The 22,695-nt window shown below is 38.3% G+C and overlaps 1 protein-coding gene across 2 annotated transcripts in view; it reads left to right on the top strand.

The window, feature by feature from the left end:
• The window catches only part of LOC127423317 (KAT8 regulatory NSL complex subunit 1-like), a 39,457-nt gene extending 22,564 nt beyond the window's left edge, over positions 1–16,893 (top strand). The window contains exons 3-14 of one of the 2 annotated variants that reach the window (XM_051667511.1): positions 1,634–1,775; positions 1,933–2,084; positions 2,246–2,381; positions 3,772–3,943; positions 4,087–4,278; positions 4,582–4,749; positions 5,070–5,200; positions 5,298–5,416; positions 10,390–10,447; positions 10,539–10,651; positions 11,109–11,367; positions 15,562–16,893. In XM_051667511.1, the coding sequence (XP_051523471.1) occupies positions 1,634–1,775; positions 1,933–2,084; positions 2,246–2,381; positions 3,772–3,943; positions 4,087–4,278; positions 4,582–4,749; positions 5,070–5,200; positions 5,298–5,416; positions 10,390–10,447; positions 10,539–10,651; positions 11,109–11,367; positions 15,562–15,711 (1,792 nt within the window). In that variant the 3' untranslated portion in view covers positions 15,712–16,893. Of the gene's footprint in view, positions 1–1,633; positions 1,776–1,932; positions 2,085–2,245; positions 2,382–3,771; positions 3,944–4,086; positions 4,279–4,581; positions 4,750–5,069; positions 5,201–5,297; positions 5,417–6,737; positions 7,279–10,389; positions 10,448–10,538; positions 10,652–11,108; positions 11,368–15,561 lie in introns of those variants that run through there. The other variant, XM_051667512.1, reaches the window with a different exon arrangement.
• The last annotated feature ends 5,802 nt before the right edge of the window (positions 16,894–22,695 follow it).

The raw sequence follows: 22,695 nt of genomic DNA, 5'->3' as shown, positions 1-22,695 counted from the left end.
CCCTCCTCTTGTGCTATCTATTTATTTGACTGTTGCTCATTGCCGGTCTCTCGCTTATTGGAACAGTGCGCATACGGGATGCTTGATTGATTTCTTATGCAGCAACCCCCTATTTGTGTCACTTTACTATCACCTGTGGAGTGGAAAGGAGAAGCTGACATCTACACTCTCGCTGAAGCAGATTTCTCATGTAGCCATTCTGGACCAGCAAACGATAGTTGTGGTTATAGTTATAGGCTAGGGATAAATTAATTATAAATGAATAATTTAATACTGAGTGTGTGTGTTGATAAAAACATCGTAATGCACCGAGAATCGTTTTGTAATCGAATCATTACCCTTTGAATCTTAATCGAATCGTGAGGCCAGTGAAGATTCACACCTCTTACAAACTTTGATTTGAAGCCAAAATGTATTTGAAAATTGGACAAAAAGACGAAGGTACAAGGCTGTGTACTTAATATTTTACTACAATCCCACGAAGCATTGCAAATTTCAGAGTAGGTCAAATTTTGAGAGTGAAGAGAAACCGACTCCATTGCGTCCTTCACGATACGTCATGGAAGTGGATGATGACTGCTGAGCTTTTTTGCCATGGTTTGTTTGCTTCAGTTCATTTATTGGTTGATTTCTTAGCATCATGGATAGTGTAGTTCTTCAGCAGTAATTTAACTTTTATATAAAAAAAAAAAAAAAAAAAAAAAAAAGGATAATTATCACAGACTGAATGCTTAGTCAGGAAGCATATACCATCGATTAACAACCACATCTCACGGTAGGTGAGCTGTTCGTATAGGTTTGCAAGTAATCGTTAAAAACCTACAAGACTGGAGAAAATTAATGTGGTTTTTACATTCGTAACCAGACTGTTGCGCTCTATTGACTCTTTAAAACAAGCCCTTTATTATGTCCCGCCTCAGCTTCCTATTTCAATAGGAAATATTTCTATACAGAAAGGAAAATTGTGTTCGTCTTTTAAAGAGGAAGGAGAAAACACTTCCCATATTTGTTGTTGTTGACATCACTGTACACAAAATACCATAGAATTTGATTGAAAGTGCGGTTCATGAAACGACCCAAACAACATTAAAATCAGGTTCACTTGAAACGAGATTAAACATGGTTTTGTGCCAAGCACAATGTGTATTGGGCAGTGAGTTGTTGGCTGCTGAGAGCATGGAAACACATTTAGAATGCAAACAGTCAAACTATAAAGACCACAGCTGTTGTTTATGCATGTACAAAATTGTCAATTTTCAACTTTTGTTCGATGAACAGTTTTGCAATAAACTTGATGTTCAATGTAAAATCTGGGTTCTGAAGCAAAAGCAGTCAAGAGAGCTGCTTTAAGTTACTAAAATGGGTTGCTGTCCTCTTCTCTACTAAATCAGGGTGTAACATCGCCCTCTGTGTGTTATGCATCGTCATTACAGTAGAAAGGGAATTCTTGTCCTCTATATCAAGACAATCCAGCAGGTTTGGTGTTTGTTTTTACTGTCGTCATAGTTAGTTTCTGCTTATTTCATTGTGCATCTGACTGCAGAAGTAAACACAACATCAGAGCTAATCATTTGCTTAACAACTACATGTCTGACTTCAGCATGTCTAACGGGATTGTTGATTTTTGTCTTAGATGGAGAAGAGCAGAGGGGCGGTTTGCACGGGAGAGAGCCTCAATCATCGGTCACTGGACGTGGCTACAGGCTCAGATATCAGATCTGGAGTACCGCATCCGACAGCAGGTTGACATCTACCGCCAACTCCGAACCAGCAAGGTCAGTGCAACTCATCCTTGTGAATTTGAAATAAGTAAACGATTTTGATTTTAGTTTGAAATATTTATGATGCACTTTTTTGTGATTTTTATTGTATTTTATTTGTATTAATGCTTATGTTAATTCATGCTAATTTATGTATGGGTGCTCTCTGCAGGGTCCTGTAGAGCTTGGAGACTCTGCCCCTTCCTGCCAGAAAACAATAAACATGGAGACAAAAGAGGATGTTCTGACCTCTCTAACATCTCAGAATTCCACAGAACCCCAGTCTCATTTGACAGACAGATCTGAGAAAGGCATCTTGATTTGGTTTGTACAACGCACACTTCAGTCATTTTAATATTTATGGTTAGACTTAATAATTATATTAACATTATTAAACATTATTAGCAAGGGATAATATACAGTCAGTCGGTCATTATCGTAACAAATTCAGACTAAATGTTGTTTGCACTGTTTTTTCATTTCAGTACTGTCGCAGAAATGTCAGACACATGCCCTTCAAGTCCAGACAACAGTTTTACGGCTGCACGAACACGGCCGCTAGTCAGCTGCAGAAGACGACGTCTTATTCACCCAAACACCTTCCACAATCTAAACAGCAAGGTGTGTATTATGCATTGTAGACAGGGTGATCACAGAGGAGGGGTCTTAATTTTGCGATCTTGGCCGTTTGACATTGATTTGAGTTTAAGTTATTTGATAATATGAGAAGAGACAGTTAAGTGATACTAGACACCTAAAACTAGCGCTGTGTAGTAGATCGGTTGCCAGGGACAATGGTCAAATATACAGTTCAATGGTCATTATACAGAAATATTTGTGGTCAACCAATATGTTTTTTAATTACCAATGCAGATGCAATATTCATAGAGCAGTGGCCAGTATATACATATACAATTTAAAGGGATAGTTTACCCAAAAATGAAAATTCTCTCATCATTTACTCATCCTCATGCCATATAAGATGTTATTGCCTTTTTTCTTCTGCTGAACACAAATGAAGATTTTTAGAAGAATCTAAGTTCTGTAGGTCCATACAATTCAAGTGAATGGTGACCAAAACTTTAAAGATCCAAAAAGCACAAAAGCAGCATAAAAGTAGTCCATAAGACTCCAGTGTTTTAATCCATGTCTTCTGAAGTGATCCAGTTGGTTTTGGCTGAAAAAAGACCAAAAAATAACTATTATAATAATAACAACTAATACATTTTTCCACTATAAATCTTGACATCAGTAGTCTCCTTGGCCATCATGATTTCAAGCTCAATTACAGTTCCTAGCGCTCTGCGCATATGTCAAGCACCAGGAAGTGTAATCGAGCTTGAAATCATGATCATGCTGAGAGACTGCAATGGCAAGATGCACAGTGAAAAAGGAGTTAGATTTTGGTTTGTTCTTACCCAAAACCAACTGGATCACTTCAGAAGACATGGATTAAGCCACTAGAGTTTTATTGATTACTTTTATGCTGCCTGTATGTGCTTTTTGGAGCTTCAAAATTTTGGTCACCATTTACTTGTACTGTATGGAGCTACAGAGCTGAAATATTCTTAAATGCTAAAGAAATTAGTAAATTATGAGATGTAAAATTTTTGGGTTAACTATCCGTTTAATGATAGCAAATAAAATTTACATAAAATTAGTGAAATGAAAACGTATTTTACACAATATTTACTCAAAATTCACAAAATGATTTGAAAACAGAAAATGTGCACTGTCCTTAGATTTTGGAACTGACAATAGGAGGAATAACAACTTCTGTTTAACGGCCAATCAGGCACAAGTACCAATGACGATAATCTCAAAATGATCATCCGATTAATTGGCCTGCCCAATATATCAGCCTGTTACTACTCCGAATGCGGTGATTGACCAATCATAATCAAGTGTTCCAGACATCAGTGTTATCAGAATGTGTGAGGATCCCAGGTGGAGTAACGCATTTTTGCAGAGATTTTTAAGTGTATCGGAAATTAGTTTATTTTCTTATCAGGTTCAGAGAGTGTCTTTCTCACCTCCACGAGTATGTGATGTCAACCCCTCATGTGTCATGTGTGGGGGCGTTCATCCCCTCTCCAAACCGGATATACCATACGAGTGCCCTCTGCTGGAGAGAGTCGCACATCAAGACCACAGCATCCACAATGTTCTGTCCATGCAATCAGGTGAGATGCAAACGCACAGTCAGATGCACTAAATATTCGCAGTAAAAAAATGAGAGAATTTCATTATTTGTAAAAAAAAAAAAAAAAAAAAAAAAGAAAGAAATAGTCTAAAATCTGTTTTCCTTCTCTGGTTGGTCTTTCAGACGTGGCTCTGAACATACATCTGCAGAAGGTCTTGAGGTCTCATTGGCAGACTCGTCGCTTTGAGAGGATCAAACCGCTCAAGAGGATCTCTCTGAAACGCAAGCTCTCCATCACACCGTCATCATCATCATCCTCCTCCTTCCTCTCTAAACACAAATTCAGACTGTCAAACTCCCATGCGGCCGCAGTTCGTAAGTAGACTGGTTACAGGACCTGAGATATACACGTTTCCTTATAAACTCATACATTTTAAGCTAACATTTTTTGGGGAAAAAAAAGTTTAACACATTATGAGTCAACTTCCCAAATGTTACTATACATTACTGAGAGATAAAAATAAAGGCAGGAGTATTCACAACCCAGTCCGTCAAAGTGACATAATGATTATTCGTAGCGCAGTCTCTAAAAAAAGGCCCACAATTGAGTTCAGTGCAAAAATAAAGGACCGGTTAATTTGATTTAAGCTGCTCTCTTTCTCCTTTTCTCTCTGTCAGGATTGGCCCGTCACAAGATCAGGTCAGAGAGGCTGCACAGGCAGCAGGCGGAAAGTATCTCATGTGTCCCAAAACCAGACACACTTACGCCGTGCAGAAGGGAACGTGTACTGGACCGGAGTCACAGCAGGAAGAGGGTCCGAGAGCACTCGCTGGACAGAGCAGACTGTGAGTGTCACCGCCAAGGAAACATCTGACGAACACTTTGAAGCGAACAAAAAAGTTAACATGATCAGTGTCACAAATTTGTTTGGTTGATTAGTAGTAATTTAAAAAATAGTACAGAATCTCCAGTATTTCCTACTCATTTCATGTCATGACGTTTCTTTTTCTTTCAAAATCCTAAAACTTTTTAATGTGGTATCAGATTTTTGGGCCTCACTCTGATAAACTGATTCAACAAAAGTCATTTTAAAATGACCTTTTAAAGTGTACTCTTACATGAGTCTATAATTTGGTATTTTCTCTTTTTGCTTTCTCTTATATAGCACCAAAAGTGGTAATGGACACTGGCAGTCTTTGTCCATCTCTGTCCAGACTTCACTCCTCCAACACCAGTCCCTTGAGCAGACAGCTGTCACTCCCAGCTGAGAGCAGCACTCCTCTGGGCAACAGCATGGTATGTTCAGCATCATTTCCTTACAACAAAGTTGATACACTATGTGATCACCTTTCATTTGTTACTTGTATTGATGCGTTTTGTGGTTTTTAAACAGCCCATGCGGAGAAGGAGAGGCGAGAGCCCGTTTGACATCAACAACATTGTCATTCCCATGTCAGTGGCTGCCACCACCAGAGTTGAGAAACTACAATACAAAGAAATTTTAACACCCAGGTAAATAGCAAAGTCTCAAAGTATCTCATGTTGGCACTTAAAGAATTAGTTCACCCAAAAATTATAATTCTCTCATAATTTACTCACCTTTAATCCATCCCAGATGTGTATGTCTTTCCTTCTTCAGGTGAAACAAAATGAAGATTTTTATAAGCACATTTTAGCTCTGTTTGTCCAAACAATGAAAGTGAATGGATGCCATGATGCACTGGCTGTTTGACGGTCCAAAAGTCATATTTAGGCAGCATAAAAGTAATCCACACGACTCCAGTCGATCAGTGAATGTCTTCTGAAGCAAATCGATAGATTTGTGTAAAAAAATAAATCAATAATTAAAACTTTATTAACTTTTAAAAAAACGCTTCCTGCTTCCAGTTGACCCATCATGGACGAAAGCGCAATGGCGTTTTGAATACAACAGAGGAATGAACATCACGTGAGAGTTAGGTCATTTCAAACAGAAAAACAGCGCTGGGCGGAAGCAGCGATTTAAAGTTAAAAGCCTTTAATTATCGATTTGTTTCTTACACCAACCTATCGATTTGCTTCAGAAGACAACCATTTATCGACTGGAGTTGTGTGGATTACTTTTATGCTGCCTAAATATGACTTTTGGACCGTCAAACAGCAGTGTCATGGCATCCATTCAGTTGCATTGTATGGACAAAAAGAGACGAAATGTGCTTATAAAAATCTTCATTTTGGTTCTGCTGTAGAAGGAAAGACTTACACATCTGGGATGGATTAAAGGTGAGTAAATCATGAGAGAATTTTCATTTTTGTTTGAATGAATCCCTTAAAGGAATATACTGGATTCAATTCAAGTTGAGCTCTATTGACCGCAAATAACGGTTGTCCCATAGACTTCCTGTAAGTTCACTTCTATCGAGTTTAAGGAACACTTTACAATAAGGTTACATTAGTTAACTACATTAGTTAACATGAACTATGTTATGTAAAACTGTGTAAATCTGATGTTTATTGTAAATTGGTATATGTCTCATCACTGTCATGACTGCTGTGTTGCTCGGAACTGCACCCAAGACTTTCACCCACTATGATAATGTTTTCAAATTCTGAATTAAGTTATTTTATTTTTTTGTGGGTTAAAAATGTGTTGGTGGTGCAACTGTTTAGAGACAGGAAAAAAGTCTCATTAAAAGGCTGAAATTCTAGAAAAAGTATAGTTGGCATAGTTTTATTTTTTTATTATTAAACAAATATATAAAAAAAACATGTGTATGCATGTGTGTGTATATGTATATATATATATATATATATACATACACACACATTTTCACACATGAATTGGCCTCCACAGAGTCCAGACCTTAACCCACTGCAAGACTTTAGGATGTGCTGGAGAAGACTTTGAGTGGTTCGACTCATCCATCATCAATACAAGATCACGGCCAAAAATTTATGCAGCTCTGGACAGAAGTAAATGTTGTGACGTTGCATAACAATGCCACGACGAAAGCGTGCCTATAATCACAGCTAAAGGCGGTCCAATGTAATATTAGAGTATGCAAAAACATTTTTGGCCAGGCAATGTATATACAGCTCTGGAAAAAATTAAGAGACCACTACAAAATTATCAGTTTCTCTGGATTTACTACCCAACTCTGAGGATTGGTATTTCCAGCAGGACAATGCTCCATTCCACACAGCCAGGTCAATCAAGGTATGGATGGAGGACCACTGGATCAAGACCCAGTCATGGCCAGCCCAATCTCCAGACCTGAACCCCATTGAAAACCTCTGGAATGTTATCAAGAGGAAGATGAATGGCCACAAGCCATCAAACAAAGCCGAGCTGCTCGAATTTTTGCACCAGGAGTGGCATAAAGTCACCCAACAGCAATGTGAATGACTGGTAGAGAGCATGACAAGACGCATGAAATCAAGGTTATTCCACCATTGCCAAATGCCATTTTCTGCAAATAAATGTTCTAAATGACAATATTTGTATTTGGAATTTGGGAGAAATGTTGTCAGTAGTTTATAGAATAAAACAAAAATGTTAATTTTACTCAAACACATACTTATAAATAGTAAATCCAGAGAAACTGATAATTTTGCAGGGGTCTCTAATTTTTTTCCAGAGCTGTATATATGTTTTTTTATTTTGTTTTTACCTTACTTTGAAAAGACACATTTTGTTCAGGTCAAGTGGAGTAACCATAAGAAAACTTCTTTATATACACAATTTAAACATTTATGATATTTTAAAAATTATATATACAAGCAGTCATAGGCAAAAACAGAGGTAGCCAGGTTTTAATTTTTGAGTCCATGATGTCATGTATCCAAACAAGATGTCCAGGATCTCTGGCATAAAAACAGCATCATATTTCATCATCAGATCCACCATCATATTTAACCGTGGCTATGAGGTACTTTTCCATATGGCTACCTCCCTGTGTGCTCCAAACCCATCTCTGATGTTTGCTGCCAAAATGCTCTATTTTTGTTTTATCTGACCATAGAACCTGGTCCCATTTGAAGTTTCAATAGCGTCTGGAAAACTGAAGATGCTTGAGTTTGTTGTTGGATGAGAGTAGAGGCTTTTTTCTTGAAACCCTCCCAAACAACTTGTTGTGATGTAGGTGACATCTGATTGTAGTTTTGGAGACTTTCTTACCCCAAGACCCAACAAATTTTCTAGCTGTGATCCTTGGAGAATTTTTGGTCACTCGAACCATCCTCCTCACCATGCATGGAGACAATATAGAAACACGTCCTCTTCCAGGCTGATTTTTAACATCTCCATTTGATTGGAAGTTCTTGATTATTGCCCTGATGTTGGAAATGGGTATTTTTAATGCTTTAGCTATTTTCTTATAGCCACTTCCCATTTTGTGAAGCTCAACAACCTTTTGCTGTACATCATAACTTTATTCTTTGGTCTTACCCATTATGATGGATGACTAAGGGAATTCGGCCTGTGTGTTACCTTATATTTTATACCCTTGTGAAACAGGAAGTCATGGCTGAACAATTTAATGTTCCTAGTCACCCAGGTGTACTAAAAATGTAAAATATGAATGGCAATATACAGTGCATCCGGAAAGTATTCACAGCGCTTCACTTTTCCCACATTTTGTTATGTTACAGCCTTATTCCAAAATGGATTAAATTCTTTATTTTCCTCAAAATTCTACAAACAATACCCCATAATGACAACGTGAAAGTTTGTTTGAAATCTTTGCAAATTTATTAAAAATAAAAAAACGGGGGAAAAAAATCACATTTACATAAGTATTCACAGCCTTTGCCATGACACTCAAAATTGAGCTCAGGTGCATCCTGTTTCCACTGATCATCCTTGAGATGTTTCTACAACTTGATTGGAGTCCACCTGTGGTAAATTCAGTTGATTGGACATGATTTGGAAAGGCACACAACTGTCTATATAAGGTCCCACAGTTAACAGTGCATGTCAGAGCACAAACCAAGCCATGAAGTCCAAGGAATTGTCTGTAGACCTCTGAGACAGGATTGTATCGAGGCACAGAACTGGGGAAGGGTACAGAAAAATTTCTGCAGCATTGAAGGTTCCAATGAGCACAGTGGCCTCCATCATCCATAAATGGAAGAAGTTTGGAACCACCAGGACTCTTCCTAGAGCTGGCCGCCCGTCCAAACTGAGCGATCGGGGGAGAAGGGACTTAGTCAGGGAGGTGACCAAGAACCCGATGGTCACTCTGACAGAGCTCCAGCATTTCTCTGTGGAGACAGGAGAACCTTCCAGAAGAACAACCATCTCTGCAGCACTACACCAATCAGGCCTGCATGGTAGAGTGGCCAGACGGAAGCCACTCCTCAGTAAAAGGCACATGACAGCCCTCCTGGAGTTTGCCAAAAGGCACCTGAAGGACTCTCAGACCATGAGAAACAAAGATTGAACTCTTTGGCCTGAATGGCAAGCGTCATGTGTGGAGGAAACCAGGCACTGCTCATCACCTGGCCAATACCATCCCTAAAGTGAAGCATGGTGGTGGCAGCATCATGCTGTGGGGATGTTTTTCAGCGGCAGGAACTGGGAGACTAGTCAGGATCGAGGGAAAGATGAATGCAGCAATGTACAGAGACATCCTTGATGAAAACCTGCTCCAGAGTGCTCTGGACCTCAGACTGGGGCGAAGGTTCATCTTCCAACAGGACAACGACCCTAAGCACACAGCCAAGATAACAAAGGAGTGGCTACGGGACAACTCTGTGAATGTCCTTGAGTGGCCCAGCCAGAGCCCAGACTTGAACCAGATTGAACATCTCTGGAGAGATCTGAAAATGGCTGTGCACCGACGCTCCCGATCCAACCTGATGGAGCTTGAGAGGTCCTGCAAAGAAGAATGGGAGAAACTTCCTAAAAATAGGTGTGCCAAGCTTGTAGCATCATACTCTGTAATTGGTGCCAAAGGTGCTTCAACAAAGTATTGAGCAAAGGCTGTGAATACTTATGTACATGTGATTTATTGATTTTTTTCCCCCGTTTTTTATTTTTAATAAATTTGCAAAGATTTCAAACAAACTTCTTTCACGTTGTCATTATGGGGTATTGTTTGTAGAATTTTGAGGAAAATGAATTTAATCCATTTTGGAATAAGGCTGTAACATAACATAAAAAGTGAAGCGCTGTGAATACTTTCCGGATGCACTGTACTTCAGATATATTTTACTCATAAGAATTTCTAGGGATGTCAATAATTGTGGCAAACATGTTTTGGAGAAAAATATTTTTTTTAATTATGAGATCTCCCCTTTCAATTAGTTTACCTGAATTAAAGGTTAGATTTTTGTGAATTATTTGAATGAAAGATCAAAAGCATAAACAAAGACATTTTTCACAGCCTTTTTGCTCATATTTACCAAGGGTGCCAATATTTTTGGCCATATTCCTTTAAATCACTTGCATAAAAAATTTAATATCAGCTCTAGGGTCATCATACTTTTGTTCTTTTTTTTCACAGTTGGAGGGAAGTGGATGTTTTTGCCCAGTCGCTGGCAGAGGACGAAGATGACATTCCGGTATAATGTTGATTTTTGTTTTTTTTTTTTTTTTTTTTTTTTAACCTCTCAAGCTTTTAAATCCCAAATCCCTCATGATTCACTTTTATAGGTGGAGGAGCTTTCAGATGCTGTGTTCTCCAAACTACATCAGCCGTATGAGGAGCAGGAACGCTCTCGCTGGAGATGGACGGCTCTTACACCTGCCAAGAGGAGAGGCAGCAGGTACCCACTCTAATCCAATAGTTTTCAAACCCTGGGTCCTGACCCTCCGATGGGTTGCAGACTTTAAAAATAGGCCATAAAATAATGAAACTATATGCAAATTATAAAATAAATAGTTCTGATCCAGGATTCTGATTAGTCAATATAGCATGCTAAAAACGTGACAAAATACACCATAGAGTAACAGCTGTGATGCGAGACACGTTTACCATATCACTGCGGAAGGATGCTTTACTTAATTGAATTTAATAAATGTTTAAAAGGCATTTTAATAACTATTGCTTTAACTGTTGCAAAAAATTATTTTGAAAACTGTTCCGAGAAAAAAAAAAAAAGCTTGAATACAGCTCCCCTTATCGATCAACTACTGTGTGTTGTTGATCATACCCGGCAACATTTAAATATCAACCTGTTTGACAGTGTCTAGTTAAGCATGACAAAACACATCTTTCCTCAGGTCCTTTAAATCCCTGGATGGGCAAACGACACCATCCATTGCGGGAACGAACCCTTCCACGCCCCAGCCTGCATCCCCAGACATGGGTCACTTTCACCTGCTGCAGGACTACGGGCCCGTGCCTTCCCCGCTGAGCCCACCAAGCCCCGACACACCCTGCTCCCGCGACGCGCACACACCTCACGCCAGAGACACACACAGACTGCTGTACAGTGAAGACACGTGTGGATCCACTTCAGACTGCACCTTTGAGGAGAAGGTAAGCCATAGTATAAATGCAATTATGTGCTCTCAGACCATTAACAGTGACGGTAATCAGAACCCACAAGGAGCCATTCACACTGAACACAATTTTGCCTATCAGTGCTGTTTTTCAATTGTTTTTCTATGTAAGAATGTGCTTGATGGACGTCTTTGACCTCTTGCTGTTTTTTCAGCATTTCACATATACAATGTGTCAAGTTAGGTGTAGTTAAGGCCAAATGTGTTTTTGCATCGTCTTCCTGTGTAAACATGCGCTGCAACGATGGTTCTTAAAGTGGGGGCGCCCCTCTGTTGTAAGGGGGTGGCGCAGAAGACTGCACTGTTCTTAAATCTTGTTCACTTTATATTCAAATTTGCAAGAGGCAAGATCCAATATGTGCAATTTCTTTTCCTCTGCCTTTTTCTCCTAATTTGATGTCAGGTGCGCTCACTGCGCTGTGCTTATGTAAACAAAGACGTTCTCACGTGCGCACCAGATTCAAATGGGTGAAGAGGAGGTCTGCACAATTAATTAAATAAATAATGGTGAAAAGTGTCAGTTATAGTAAACCATGTAGGCCTACTCATGCCACGTCAAAACTTTCCATTTAATTTTCCATTTAACTTATGTTTTTGCAGTGGTTAATCATTTTATCCATTCAGAGACATGTCCATTGATTGCTTCTGTGTATGATTTATTAAAAATTTGAATAACAGCTTTGTTTTTTTATGCTTCTGGGAGGGCCAATGTAAAGTTGACTGTTTAGATAACTAGTCTAGATTTACTTATGTTAAAACCTAAAACAGCAATTAAGTCATTCAGAGAAACAGATCTCAGCCTGTTTTGGATGTTTAGTCAACAAAGAATATGGCAAGCAATTGATCCACCACAAATAGGTATTTTAATGTAAGTTCTATTAATCGAATTTATCGCAATTACAATATCAAGGGAAATAATCGACAATTATGATTTTTGTCATAATCATGCAGCCCTAGTAAGGAGTAGGGATGCACCGATACCACTTTTTCTCTTCCAATTCCGGAAATCTCAGAATCGGCCGATACCGATCCCAAGCTGATACCAGTGTTGTTTTTTTGCATAATCAGATTAGAATATCTTTACATTATTGTGTGGAACTAATTGGGAGTACTCTTTAATATGTAAAGAAACACAAACCTCTAACTACACATTATTTCATATAAATGTATAGCTTATTAAGAAACACTTTATTATTAACTAGTATACTGGATATTGTTGCAGCAAAATTAACAGTAATACCAGTCTTCAAGTCTTCAGCAGAAAAGAAACCAGTGTTTTCTTTATATATATATATATATATATATATATATATATATATATATATATATATATATATATATATATGTTTCAACTTGTATCTGGACTTTAAAGTATTCAGATCTCTCTTTTGTTCAATTTAGTTGTAAGACATCAGTCCAATTTTCATTCACACAGTTATTTTCTGGAACCCATTCAACTTAAATATTGTTATAAATTGTAAAAAAATACTAATGATGACAATAATAATAATAATAATAATAATAATAATAATAATAATAAATTGTTATTAATATTATTATTATTATTATTGACTTTTAATTTGAAATACAACAGTAATATATTTAAGTCGTGCACTTTTTAAACCCTTGCGCTTTTATTTTGACATTCTAAACTCTCCAGGAAGTCCTGTATGTGTCTGTTTGTAAGCAAGTTCACAGTAGTTTAATTCGCTTCTTATTCCAATTCTGGTAAAATGCACCTCCGGTGCCATTCTAAATGCATATTATAAGTGAACCGAACTATTGAGCATCTACATCTGAGATGCTGTTCTTGAGTAGCGCTCAAATATTGCACACTGCTGTGAGTAGCATCACCAGCCTGTCAACAGAGCAGCACCATTCACTAACGCGCTGGCACTGTGCATACTATATATTTACTTATTAAACACAGCCTTTTGTGATTCACAGAGCTATCGCACGTCTTCAAGTGGCTTTGAATAACATGCACGAGTCATATGAACTACTTTAATTGTGTTTTTATGGTTCTTTTGTGTCATTTTTCTGAGCTTGACAGTAATGAACATGACTAACACATAGTATCGGATTTGGATCAGGCTCGTCGGACCGATACCCAATCCGTCTAAAAGCTTCAGTATCGGAGCCGATACCGATCCAGGTATCGGATCGGTGCATCCATAGTAAGTAGGTGATTAACATACGTATCGTCAAAACATTTTCCTGTTTCAAAGGGGGTGTGACCAAAGAAATTGAGAACCACTTCCCTAGACAAACATTTTTGATTATGTCGCGTCTCGAGGTAAAAAGAATTTAACAGTTTAAAACGTGTCTCTGCTTTATGCTGCATCTATCTTTTTTAGTGCAAGGATTCATTTGGTGTGAATGGCCCCTAAATGCAGAACACTATAGAGCACAACAGTAACTTTCCAAAGTAAAAATCCCATTTATTTTCTCCATAGAGATTAAATAGCTTTAAACAACACAATACATTTTTCAAGACTGACCTACCCTTATTTCTCAGATTGTTAAGCAACGGTAGATTAAATTAGATTCAACTCTTGTCATTGTGCAGAGTACAGAAACAATGCTTCTGTAGAAACCACAAGTAGTTTTTCCAACAACAACAACAACAAAAAATTAATGTTTGTCAAATTCCCGATGAAGAACTCCACTATCCATAATCCTTAAATGCGATTGAACAATCAGAAGTCGCTGAAACAGTGAACTCCCACTCCCTTAAAGCTTTGTGAATGACATAAATCAAATCAATCTTTCTACGTTTGAATATATGTGGTTATTAGGGATGTCCCAATACCGAAACTGGTATTGGAATCGGGTCCGATACAGCGCTCATGTATTTGCACACTCGTGCTTGTAAAAATGCTCCAAAACCAAAAACCGATACCATCTGACATTTGAATGTCATTCTGTAAACATTCAGTGCACAAATTAAAATCACGTTATGTCCTAGTGAGATTATTTAACAGCAAAAGCTGCAATTTAATTAGATATATAGTTTGCATGTGCTATGCACTTCAAATGTGAGTGTTTGTAAAAGTGTGGAGCTGGTGTTGTGCTGACATAAAGACACAAAGTGCTCATACATCATCATGACCGTCGTGCGCTCTGTTTGTTGCAGATGACAGAAAGCAGAGCGCAAATTCACTTTGTAGCATGAGGCACATACAGAATACATATTTATTTAATTAAATGGCAGCCTTTTGCAGTTTAATAATCACTTTGAGTCACGTAGCTACCGTCTTTTCCGGATTGAGAAGCTACCATCATAACTCATAAACACTTCAAAATAAAAGCTCAATTTAAATGGAAAAAGTACAACAGAAATGGATCACTACTGTATAGTTGTCATATTCACTGTAATACTATTACTACTACTACTACTACTAATAAATCAGTAGTAATTGTGTTATATTCAAGCAATATCTCACATCTGTGACACTCTGTTATGCAGCACTTTATTTGACAAAAAATACTACAATGTTGTATTTTGGATTTTGCTGTGAGGTTCTGTAAAAAAATTACTTAATTTGGTAACAATAATAAAGTATCATGTTGAAAAATGTTACATTTTCATTTGATTAAAGTTTTAATTAATTAAACACAAATTTGTTGAGAAAATTGAAATAAACTGTTGATATGGTATCGGTACCCTACTCATTCTCAAAAAATGGTATCTGAACATCCATAGTGGTTATATTGTAACACATTTATATATTGTATTTTATACTATGCTTAGTGACTTGTAGTAAATTTTTTCAATGTATTTTAGTTATTGTTTTGATTACGTCATTCATAATGCTTCATGGAATTAGTGCATTCCTTCAAAGATGACGTTAGGTACACAGTCTTGTACCGTTTATGAATTTGAAAAACTTTTTTTTATTCGAATCAAATGTTCTCGGAGCTGGTTGGCTTGGTTCTTTACTGACATTTTTTTGGAAATCCCTGTAGAGAAAATTATTGGGAAAAATACATCCCGAATCAAGGCCGCTGAAAAAGTATGTGTTAATGTTTTAGTTATTTTGTTCAAGTAACTCTATAGAGTATTTTGAGATTTGGAATGGATTTGTCTATTCATCAGATTTCTTGACTACATAATTCTGTTTTTAAGAAAGTCCTGCTGTTCTTTACACACTCCATGTTTTCTTGGCAGACGGTCCAGCCCTGGGAATGTCGGAGTTTTCCTTTGCCTGAGGACCCGATAGTAGAGTCAGAGATGGAAAAAGATTGTCCGAGCTTTTCTACAGACCTCAGAGCTGCCCACTGCAAGGCAGAATCAGAGAGCGACGCCTCCTCACCATGACGATAAAACCTATTAAAGCCCACCCAACAACGGGAACGACCTTAAAACCGCACCTCCTATGGCATTAACTGAAAATATAACTTGTACTAATTAAAAAAAAAAAATTCTGTCTGGACTTCTGTTGTTTGATATTCAAACATCAGCCAATTATTTTCACAGTTTTTAGTGAATATTACAGAACATAGAAAGCTAAACCTGTCTTTTCTCTCAGAAGAAAAATGTAAACAAGATGTATGAAAGTTGTTTCCATAAATGTTCTCATAGTCAGCTAAGTATATCATTGGGACTTAGTGTGATATTCTAACCTGTCAGGTGAACACTATGTAGTGCACTGTGTAGCAGACTTAGAGGGCTTGACCAAAGGGTGCCTCTATGCTGACTAGTTATATATGTATGCTTGTGTTGTGAAGTGACAAAAACCAAAACCTGACAAAAATGCTTGCCCACATCACTTTCTCAGTTGATTTTCATGTATAAGCACCAACCAGAAATACTCTCCTCAGATAAAAAGCACTTCACAGGGCGTCAGTATCTTGATTCTTAATCTTTCCCTCTGCTCGCTCTTTCTCCAACCTCTCTTCAATCTGTCTTTCCTTTTTAAATCATTTCTCACCAGCATATGGAGTATAGCTATGCTAATGTTCATGACATCATGTATCACATGTCGAATGAGAAAATTCCTCCAACAGCAAGCTTCCACCTGTTAAAGTTTAGTACACCGCATTTTAGCTCTCACACCTCAGACTCATTCTGCGTCTTCTCTTGATTGTACTTTGTAATTCCTTGAAGGAGCCAGACATTTCACTCAGACCAACCCTTCTCAGGTTATACAGTTGTATGGAAACTTGTGTTAATAAGGTGTCTTTTTCCTTTCACTCTGTCAATGTATTTGACAGTTTTTGTTTTGTTACCCCGTATTAGTGTTTGTATTCAGCACTGTTGCCCCTTTTGAGAATCTACTTGCTATGCAAATCAACATTGTTGTGGCCCTGTCCTTTTCTTCTTCATACAATCACAATGTCTTTTATTTCCTTTGTGTCTTTCTTTCTCTTCATAGCTACTTGAGACAGGTTTCATTGTAATTCTGACTGTTTCAGAAGTTAACAGAAATCATTTGCAGAAAAAAAGAAAAGCAAAAAACTCCCTTTTGTAAATAGTACCATTAAAACAAATCAAACTCCCTCCAGAGTGTAAGTTGCATCACTGTTCATACTGCATATATAGTGCTAGGAATGATGGATGAGTACAGCAACATTTATGTCAACATGAAATGACACTTGAAAACCATTCTACTTCCTTAGTGTGTTTTATTTCCAAGTGAAACAGGATCAATACAGCGAGCAAAAACTGTAGGGTCATACTTCAGGAATTGATTGGATAGTGAAAAATGGCTGTTTCATTCCAGAGTGGAACAACATGATCACGCGGGAAATTGACATGTTGTTTCCGGAAGTTCATGCACCCTGATATCAACCCCATACTGATGAATTGCTGAAAAGTGCCATCCCCCCTTGCGCAGTTTTAAACATTAACCACATTTCCCTCTAGTGCTACCTCTGAGACAGGGGTCCTGGTCCAGTGGGAACCAGGGAGTAATGGCATTCACATGATTCGTAGGTTGCATTTTCGCTTTTAAAGGTGCACTCAGTAACTTTTGTCTTTGTGTCATCTTGGACATTGACACCTAGCGGCTTGGATGCAGCATCATTTAAAATCAATAGTTTTCAGTTTCAAGACGGTTACTGAGATTAAGCCAGTAGTATTTGGCTGGCCATGTGATTGTAACATGGCAGCCCCCAAGTGCGGACCCTCTCCACGTAGAATAAAACAGCTTTTATAAAGTTACTGATATGACTTTTTCTTCATTTTAATGTGAGTGGTCATGATTTCCTACATGTATTGCAAAATTACAATTCATGTCTTTAGGAGTTAAACTTTTTTTAATGAGGAAAAAATTGTATAAAAATGTTACTCCACTTACGGTTAAATTTAAGCCCAAAGTATACTTTGGTTAGACACTAATGCAAATCTTGTCATCGACAGAATGTTGCAGACTTATTTCAGCGGAAGAACTTTCAACCTACTGTCGCCGAAATCACCGGCACCAACGTTTTACAAGGTTTTGTGAGTGGGACATGGAGGCTGAAGGTCAAGTTCTCATTTAAAAGCATCTCAATATTTCCCACTGATAACACTTCTTTTTCAAACTTGTTATTATTTCCATATTTCTTATGCCATTTATTATATCAACATTAAAAGCAATTTTAAAAAGGAAAATAACCATTGGGAAGATTTTAGAAAAGCTGCAAAAGTAGCCTAGAACAATGCCTAAATTAGCTATTTGGTTATTGGTTAACATTAACCAAAACCTGCCCAGCCAGCTGAAAAGGAATGACATAGAAATACAATTAATCCCCCCCCCCCCAGTAATCAAAACAAGCAAGTACAACCCCACCAGTATTTATACCATGATCAATGGAAACATGTAAATGCTTCACACAATTTATTTTCCTCTGCCTTGTTTAAACTTTCACCTTGCGCGCTCAACTCTCGTGTAAACAAGCTGTTCTCACGCCAGTTTTAAATGGGCAAAGAGGTGAATTAACACTTACATTTCAGTCTGTTCCTCAGACAACACACTATATGGCTTAAGAAGAATTTAAATATAAGGCACGAGTGTTATGGCCGACTTTTTAAGGTGCTTTTATGAGTGCTTTCGCCGTTTGGACAATCACGATCCTCTCATCCCTCAATCTTGTGTTTCACGGATGAAAAAAAGTCATGCTGGTTTTAAACGATGAGGGTGAGTAAATTATGGTTTTTATTTCAGTGATTATTAAAGTTTGTCAGTATCATTAATCAGATGTAATTACTGTCTAGAGGTCCTGACCGCTACCGAAGCAGCGAATAGCAGTCGATGGTGCTGTCATGTGATACTTGTTACTTTTTTCAGCGCTAGCCATGATGGGCCAATCACAGTCATTATTACTGTATGAAGATTTTAAAAATACTTTTAAGTCCTGTCCCAATACCCCCACTTGCGGTTTTGGTCTTGCCTACTTACCCACTTGTCTTACGTAGTTCCGGTGTTTGGCCACTAGTGTGCAGGTAGACGTGAAGACTGCGAGTGTGTGTATGACTTTTGTTTGCACATTGGGACACTCGTAGACTAAAGGCTGAAACATACTTCACGCAAGTACGCAAATGCAGCCACGAGTGCTTGGCTAACGCATTGCCAATGCGTGGTCCCGTTGCACATACATTACGTGTGCGCTTGCGTTGCTCTGGTGGTTCCAAACCTAAGACCACAAGGGGGCAATAGATTTATTAGGCGTGACCATGAAACCGGTGCTGTGTCCGAAACTGGTATTTTATAGATCCATGACCAAAACCAGGAAAATGCTGCATTCAGAGGCAGGATGAAAATAAGGTTCTTTTCTAACTGTTCGGAGACCAGTTTCCATAAGAGTTCTATTCATTCAAAACAGCTGTCAGTTAAGCCAAGTCAGCCACCTACGTTTTCGGATGCATCCCGGATGTGGTATTGGAGTCAATAGTTGAGGAGTGGGGAAAGACACGGAGAAAAAAAAAAGATAATTTGAATGGACTAGGGACAAAAAGTCGTATATATTTTTAGAAAAGACTCGAAAATCCACTGAAGTGCCCCTTGTGGAAACACTGAGAATGCAGCGCGTACTTGCGTTGTGTTATGAATTGAGCGCTGACACGTTTCACAACGCAACGACACATGAAATCGAGCTTTCAGCAGACAGCTGTTTTTGTATTTTCACTCAGCTGAAGACTGAATGTTTTTGGTAGCAGTGACTGTTATAGCCTACTTAAAATAATAAATAACTGAAAATTGTACCCATCTATTCATTTATTAATATACTACAGGTTGTTGAAAGGTCGCCTCAATCCGGGTGGCGGAGGACGAATCTCAGTTGCCTCCACGTCTGAGACAGTCAATCTGCGGATCTTATCACGTGGCTTGTTGAGCGCGTTACCACGGAGACATAGCGCGTGTGGAGGCTTCACGCTATTCTACGCAGCATCCACGCACAACTCACCACGCGCCCCACTGAGAGAGAGAACCACATCATAGTGACCACGAGGAGGTTACCCCATGTGACTCTACCCTCCCTAGCAACTGGGCCAATTTGGTTGCTTAGGAGACCTGGCTGGAGTCACTCAGCACGCCCTGGATTCGAACTCGTGACTCCAGGGGTGGTAGCCAGCATCTTTACTTGCTGAGCTACCCAGGCCCCCAACTTGCACTAAACTTAAAACAAACAAGCAAAAAATGGCCCACATGTCCATGCCAGTTAAGAGGTTCTAAATAAGCTATTTCAAAGTAGTAAATAAACATCAATGGCTGACATGAACAGTCATTAACTTGTGATTCTTACCATTATATTGCTCTTTTTTTCTGCTCCTCTTCTTTGTGCTGCTTCCTGCCTTGTGCACCTGATAATTTGGTTCCTTTTTCACTCATTTTGTCCACATATGATAAGGATCCGATTATAATATAATCACGTAGCGCTAGTGCTCAATATATGGGTAGAGGGGCACACAGTCGTCACGAGAGGGCGCACTTCCGACAAAAAACCCCCCCAAAAAATCTTGTGTGGCCCCTCTCTGTCAGTTTGCGCCCTAGGCAACTGCCTATGTCGCCTTTGCCACAGGCCGTCCCTGATTGTATGCCGCAATGGCTGATAAATGACCAGTGGTATTAGCAAAGAACAAACAAAATAAGGTGATTACTGGGCGAGAAGTATAAAGATGTATATAAATATACACATAAATAATATTTTGTAATTATGATGCTGATATGGTCATCCCAAACACGTTATATAATGAATATATTAATTTATACTAAAGTAAATATATGCTTCTCACTATCTGATTATAATAAATAACTTATGCTGATAAGATTCCCTTGACGTCATCATGGTCATCACGGTCGGGTAGGCGGTGTGTTGCCCCTGATCGTTATGGACTCTGGGATACACTTAGTCTGAAAGACCGCTCCGAAGCGGTATTTGCACTAGTGTGGATTTAGTATGGGTTAAGTGCACTGAGCTTTGGCATGTTTTAGACATGGGACAGTCTTGAACACTTCCTTCCTGTCGCGTGCACGCGCACTCAAGTGGCCAAGACCGCAAGTGTGGGTATTGGGACAGGGCCTTAGAGACTGCTGAGGCTTCTTTGCATTCACAGTAGGAATCCTCGCAATTATCAGTTTTTATTAACGAAAGGGCGCGAAAGTTTTTTCTTGTTTCAAACGGGGGCATGAAACGAAAAAATTGAGAACCACTGGTCTACAGCATTTACACACTACTATCACGCGTAACCGACCTATTAAAATATGTACACTGTGCTGATATTATTAGAAATTGATTGGAATATCTGGCTAAATACAATAGAAGTGGCGACATTAACAAGCCTGTAATCTTATATTACTCTTGAATTAAAATATGAACAATCCCTTCACACATTATGTATTTTTATGGGGTTATTTTTAAAGGCCGTTTTATAGTAAGTAAAACACGCTGCAATTTTTACCCTCGCGGAAACGCGCAGTCTGTAAAAATGACTGACATGACCGATTCGCACGGGATTAAAATGATGGAGAAGCTCTGGTAATTGTTACATAACCCCACATAAAGCTAATCCCGTCCAAATAGGGCTTTTGATATACCAAATGTATGTACCATTCTGTATTGGTGCACCCAGGTGGCACATGTCCAAAAACATAGTAATGCCATGGCACTTCTTTTTTTTAATGTGTTTTCGTGTAGGCTACAAAGTGTTTTGGTACTCTTTTGGTGGTTAAATGATCTTTACCTGCAGTAGTTGTTCACAAGCTGCATACATTCATCGCTGGCAAACGCTAGGACGCATTTGGCATGTTTGTTTTCCATTGATTGTAGATAAATACCCACTGCAACCAGCGGTATCTTGTTTTCCGTGTTATTTTCAATCCTGTTAGCGTGTTGGCGAGTGAGTGAACACTCCAAACGATTCAGCAGCGCGCGCGTGAGCATTCTGAGTCATTCAGATTGAATCGCGAACCGATTCAGACCGCTTAACAATTACGTGTAACCAATTCATTATAAAGAACCGACTCAATTGAGTCATCCATTAGTGAAGCGGACATCTTTATTTCTGATTCAAAATTGGCGACAGTAAATGCTGGGTACACTGTATGATATATATGAATAATATAGCTTCGCTACTGAAAAAATACTTAATTTAAAAATTAGCGAAGTTACCACCTCACTACTGATAAATGTAGTTAAGCTAATAGCTTCACTTATTGCCCATCACTGGGAACCTCACTGGGAAGTCAGTTCTTCAAGTACAGGGGCTAAAGACGCCCCTCAAAGGAACAGTTCACCCAAAAATGAAAATTCTCTCATCATTTACTCGCCTTCATGCTGTCCCAGATGTGTATGACTTACTTTCTTCTGCTGAACACAAACGTAGATTTCTAAAAGAATATTTTAGCTCTGTTGGACCTCACAAAGCACATAAAGGCAGCATAAAAGTAATCAATATGACTCCAGTGGTAAATCCATATCTACAGAAGTGATATGATCAGTGTGAGTGAGAAACAGATCAATATTTAAGTCCTTTTTCACTATAAATTCTCCTCCCTGCGCAGTAGGTGGTGATATGCACGAAGAATGTGAATCACCAAAAACAAAAGAAGGAAGTGGAAGTGAAAATGGAGATTTATAGTAAAAAAGGACTTAAATATTGATCTGTTTCTCACCCACATCTATAATATCGATTCTAAGTGAGTAAATGATGAGAGAATGGTTTATTTTTGCGTGAACTATTCCTTTAAGGAAAATTAGCTTTTTCTCATTGCTAAGTGCAGCAAGATTTAAAAAAAAATAAATAAATAAATAAATAAATAAATTTCTTTTTATTGATTGACGATGGAGGAACAACATTTTTGTGAAAAGAATCAACCAT

Source organism: Myxocyprinus asiaticus, chromosome 32, assembly GCF_019703515.2.
Source record: "Myxocyprinus asiaticus isolate MX2 ecotype Aquarium Trade chromosome 32, UBuf_Myxa_2, whole genome shotgun sequence".
Lineage (NCBI taxonomy): Eukaryota > Metazoa > Chordata > Actinopteri > Cypriniformes > Catostomidae > Myxocyprinus > Myxocyprinus asiaticus.
This window is presented reverse-complemented; position numbering and strand designations above follow the sequence as displayed.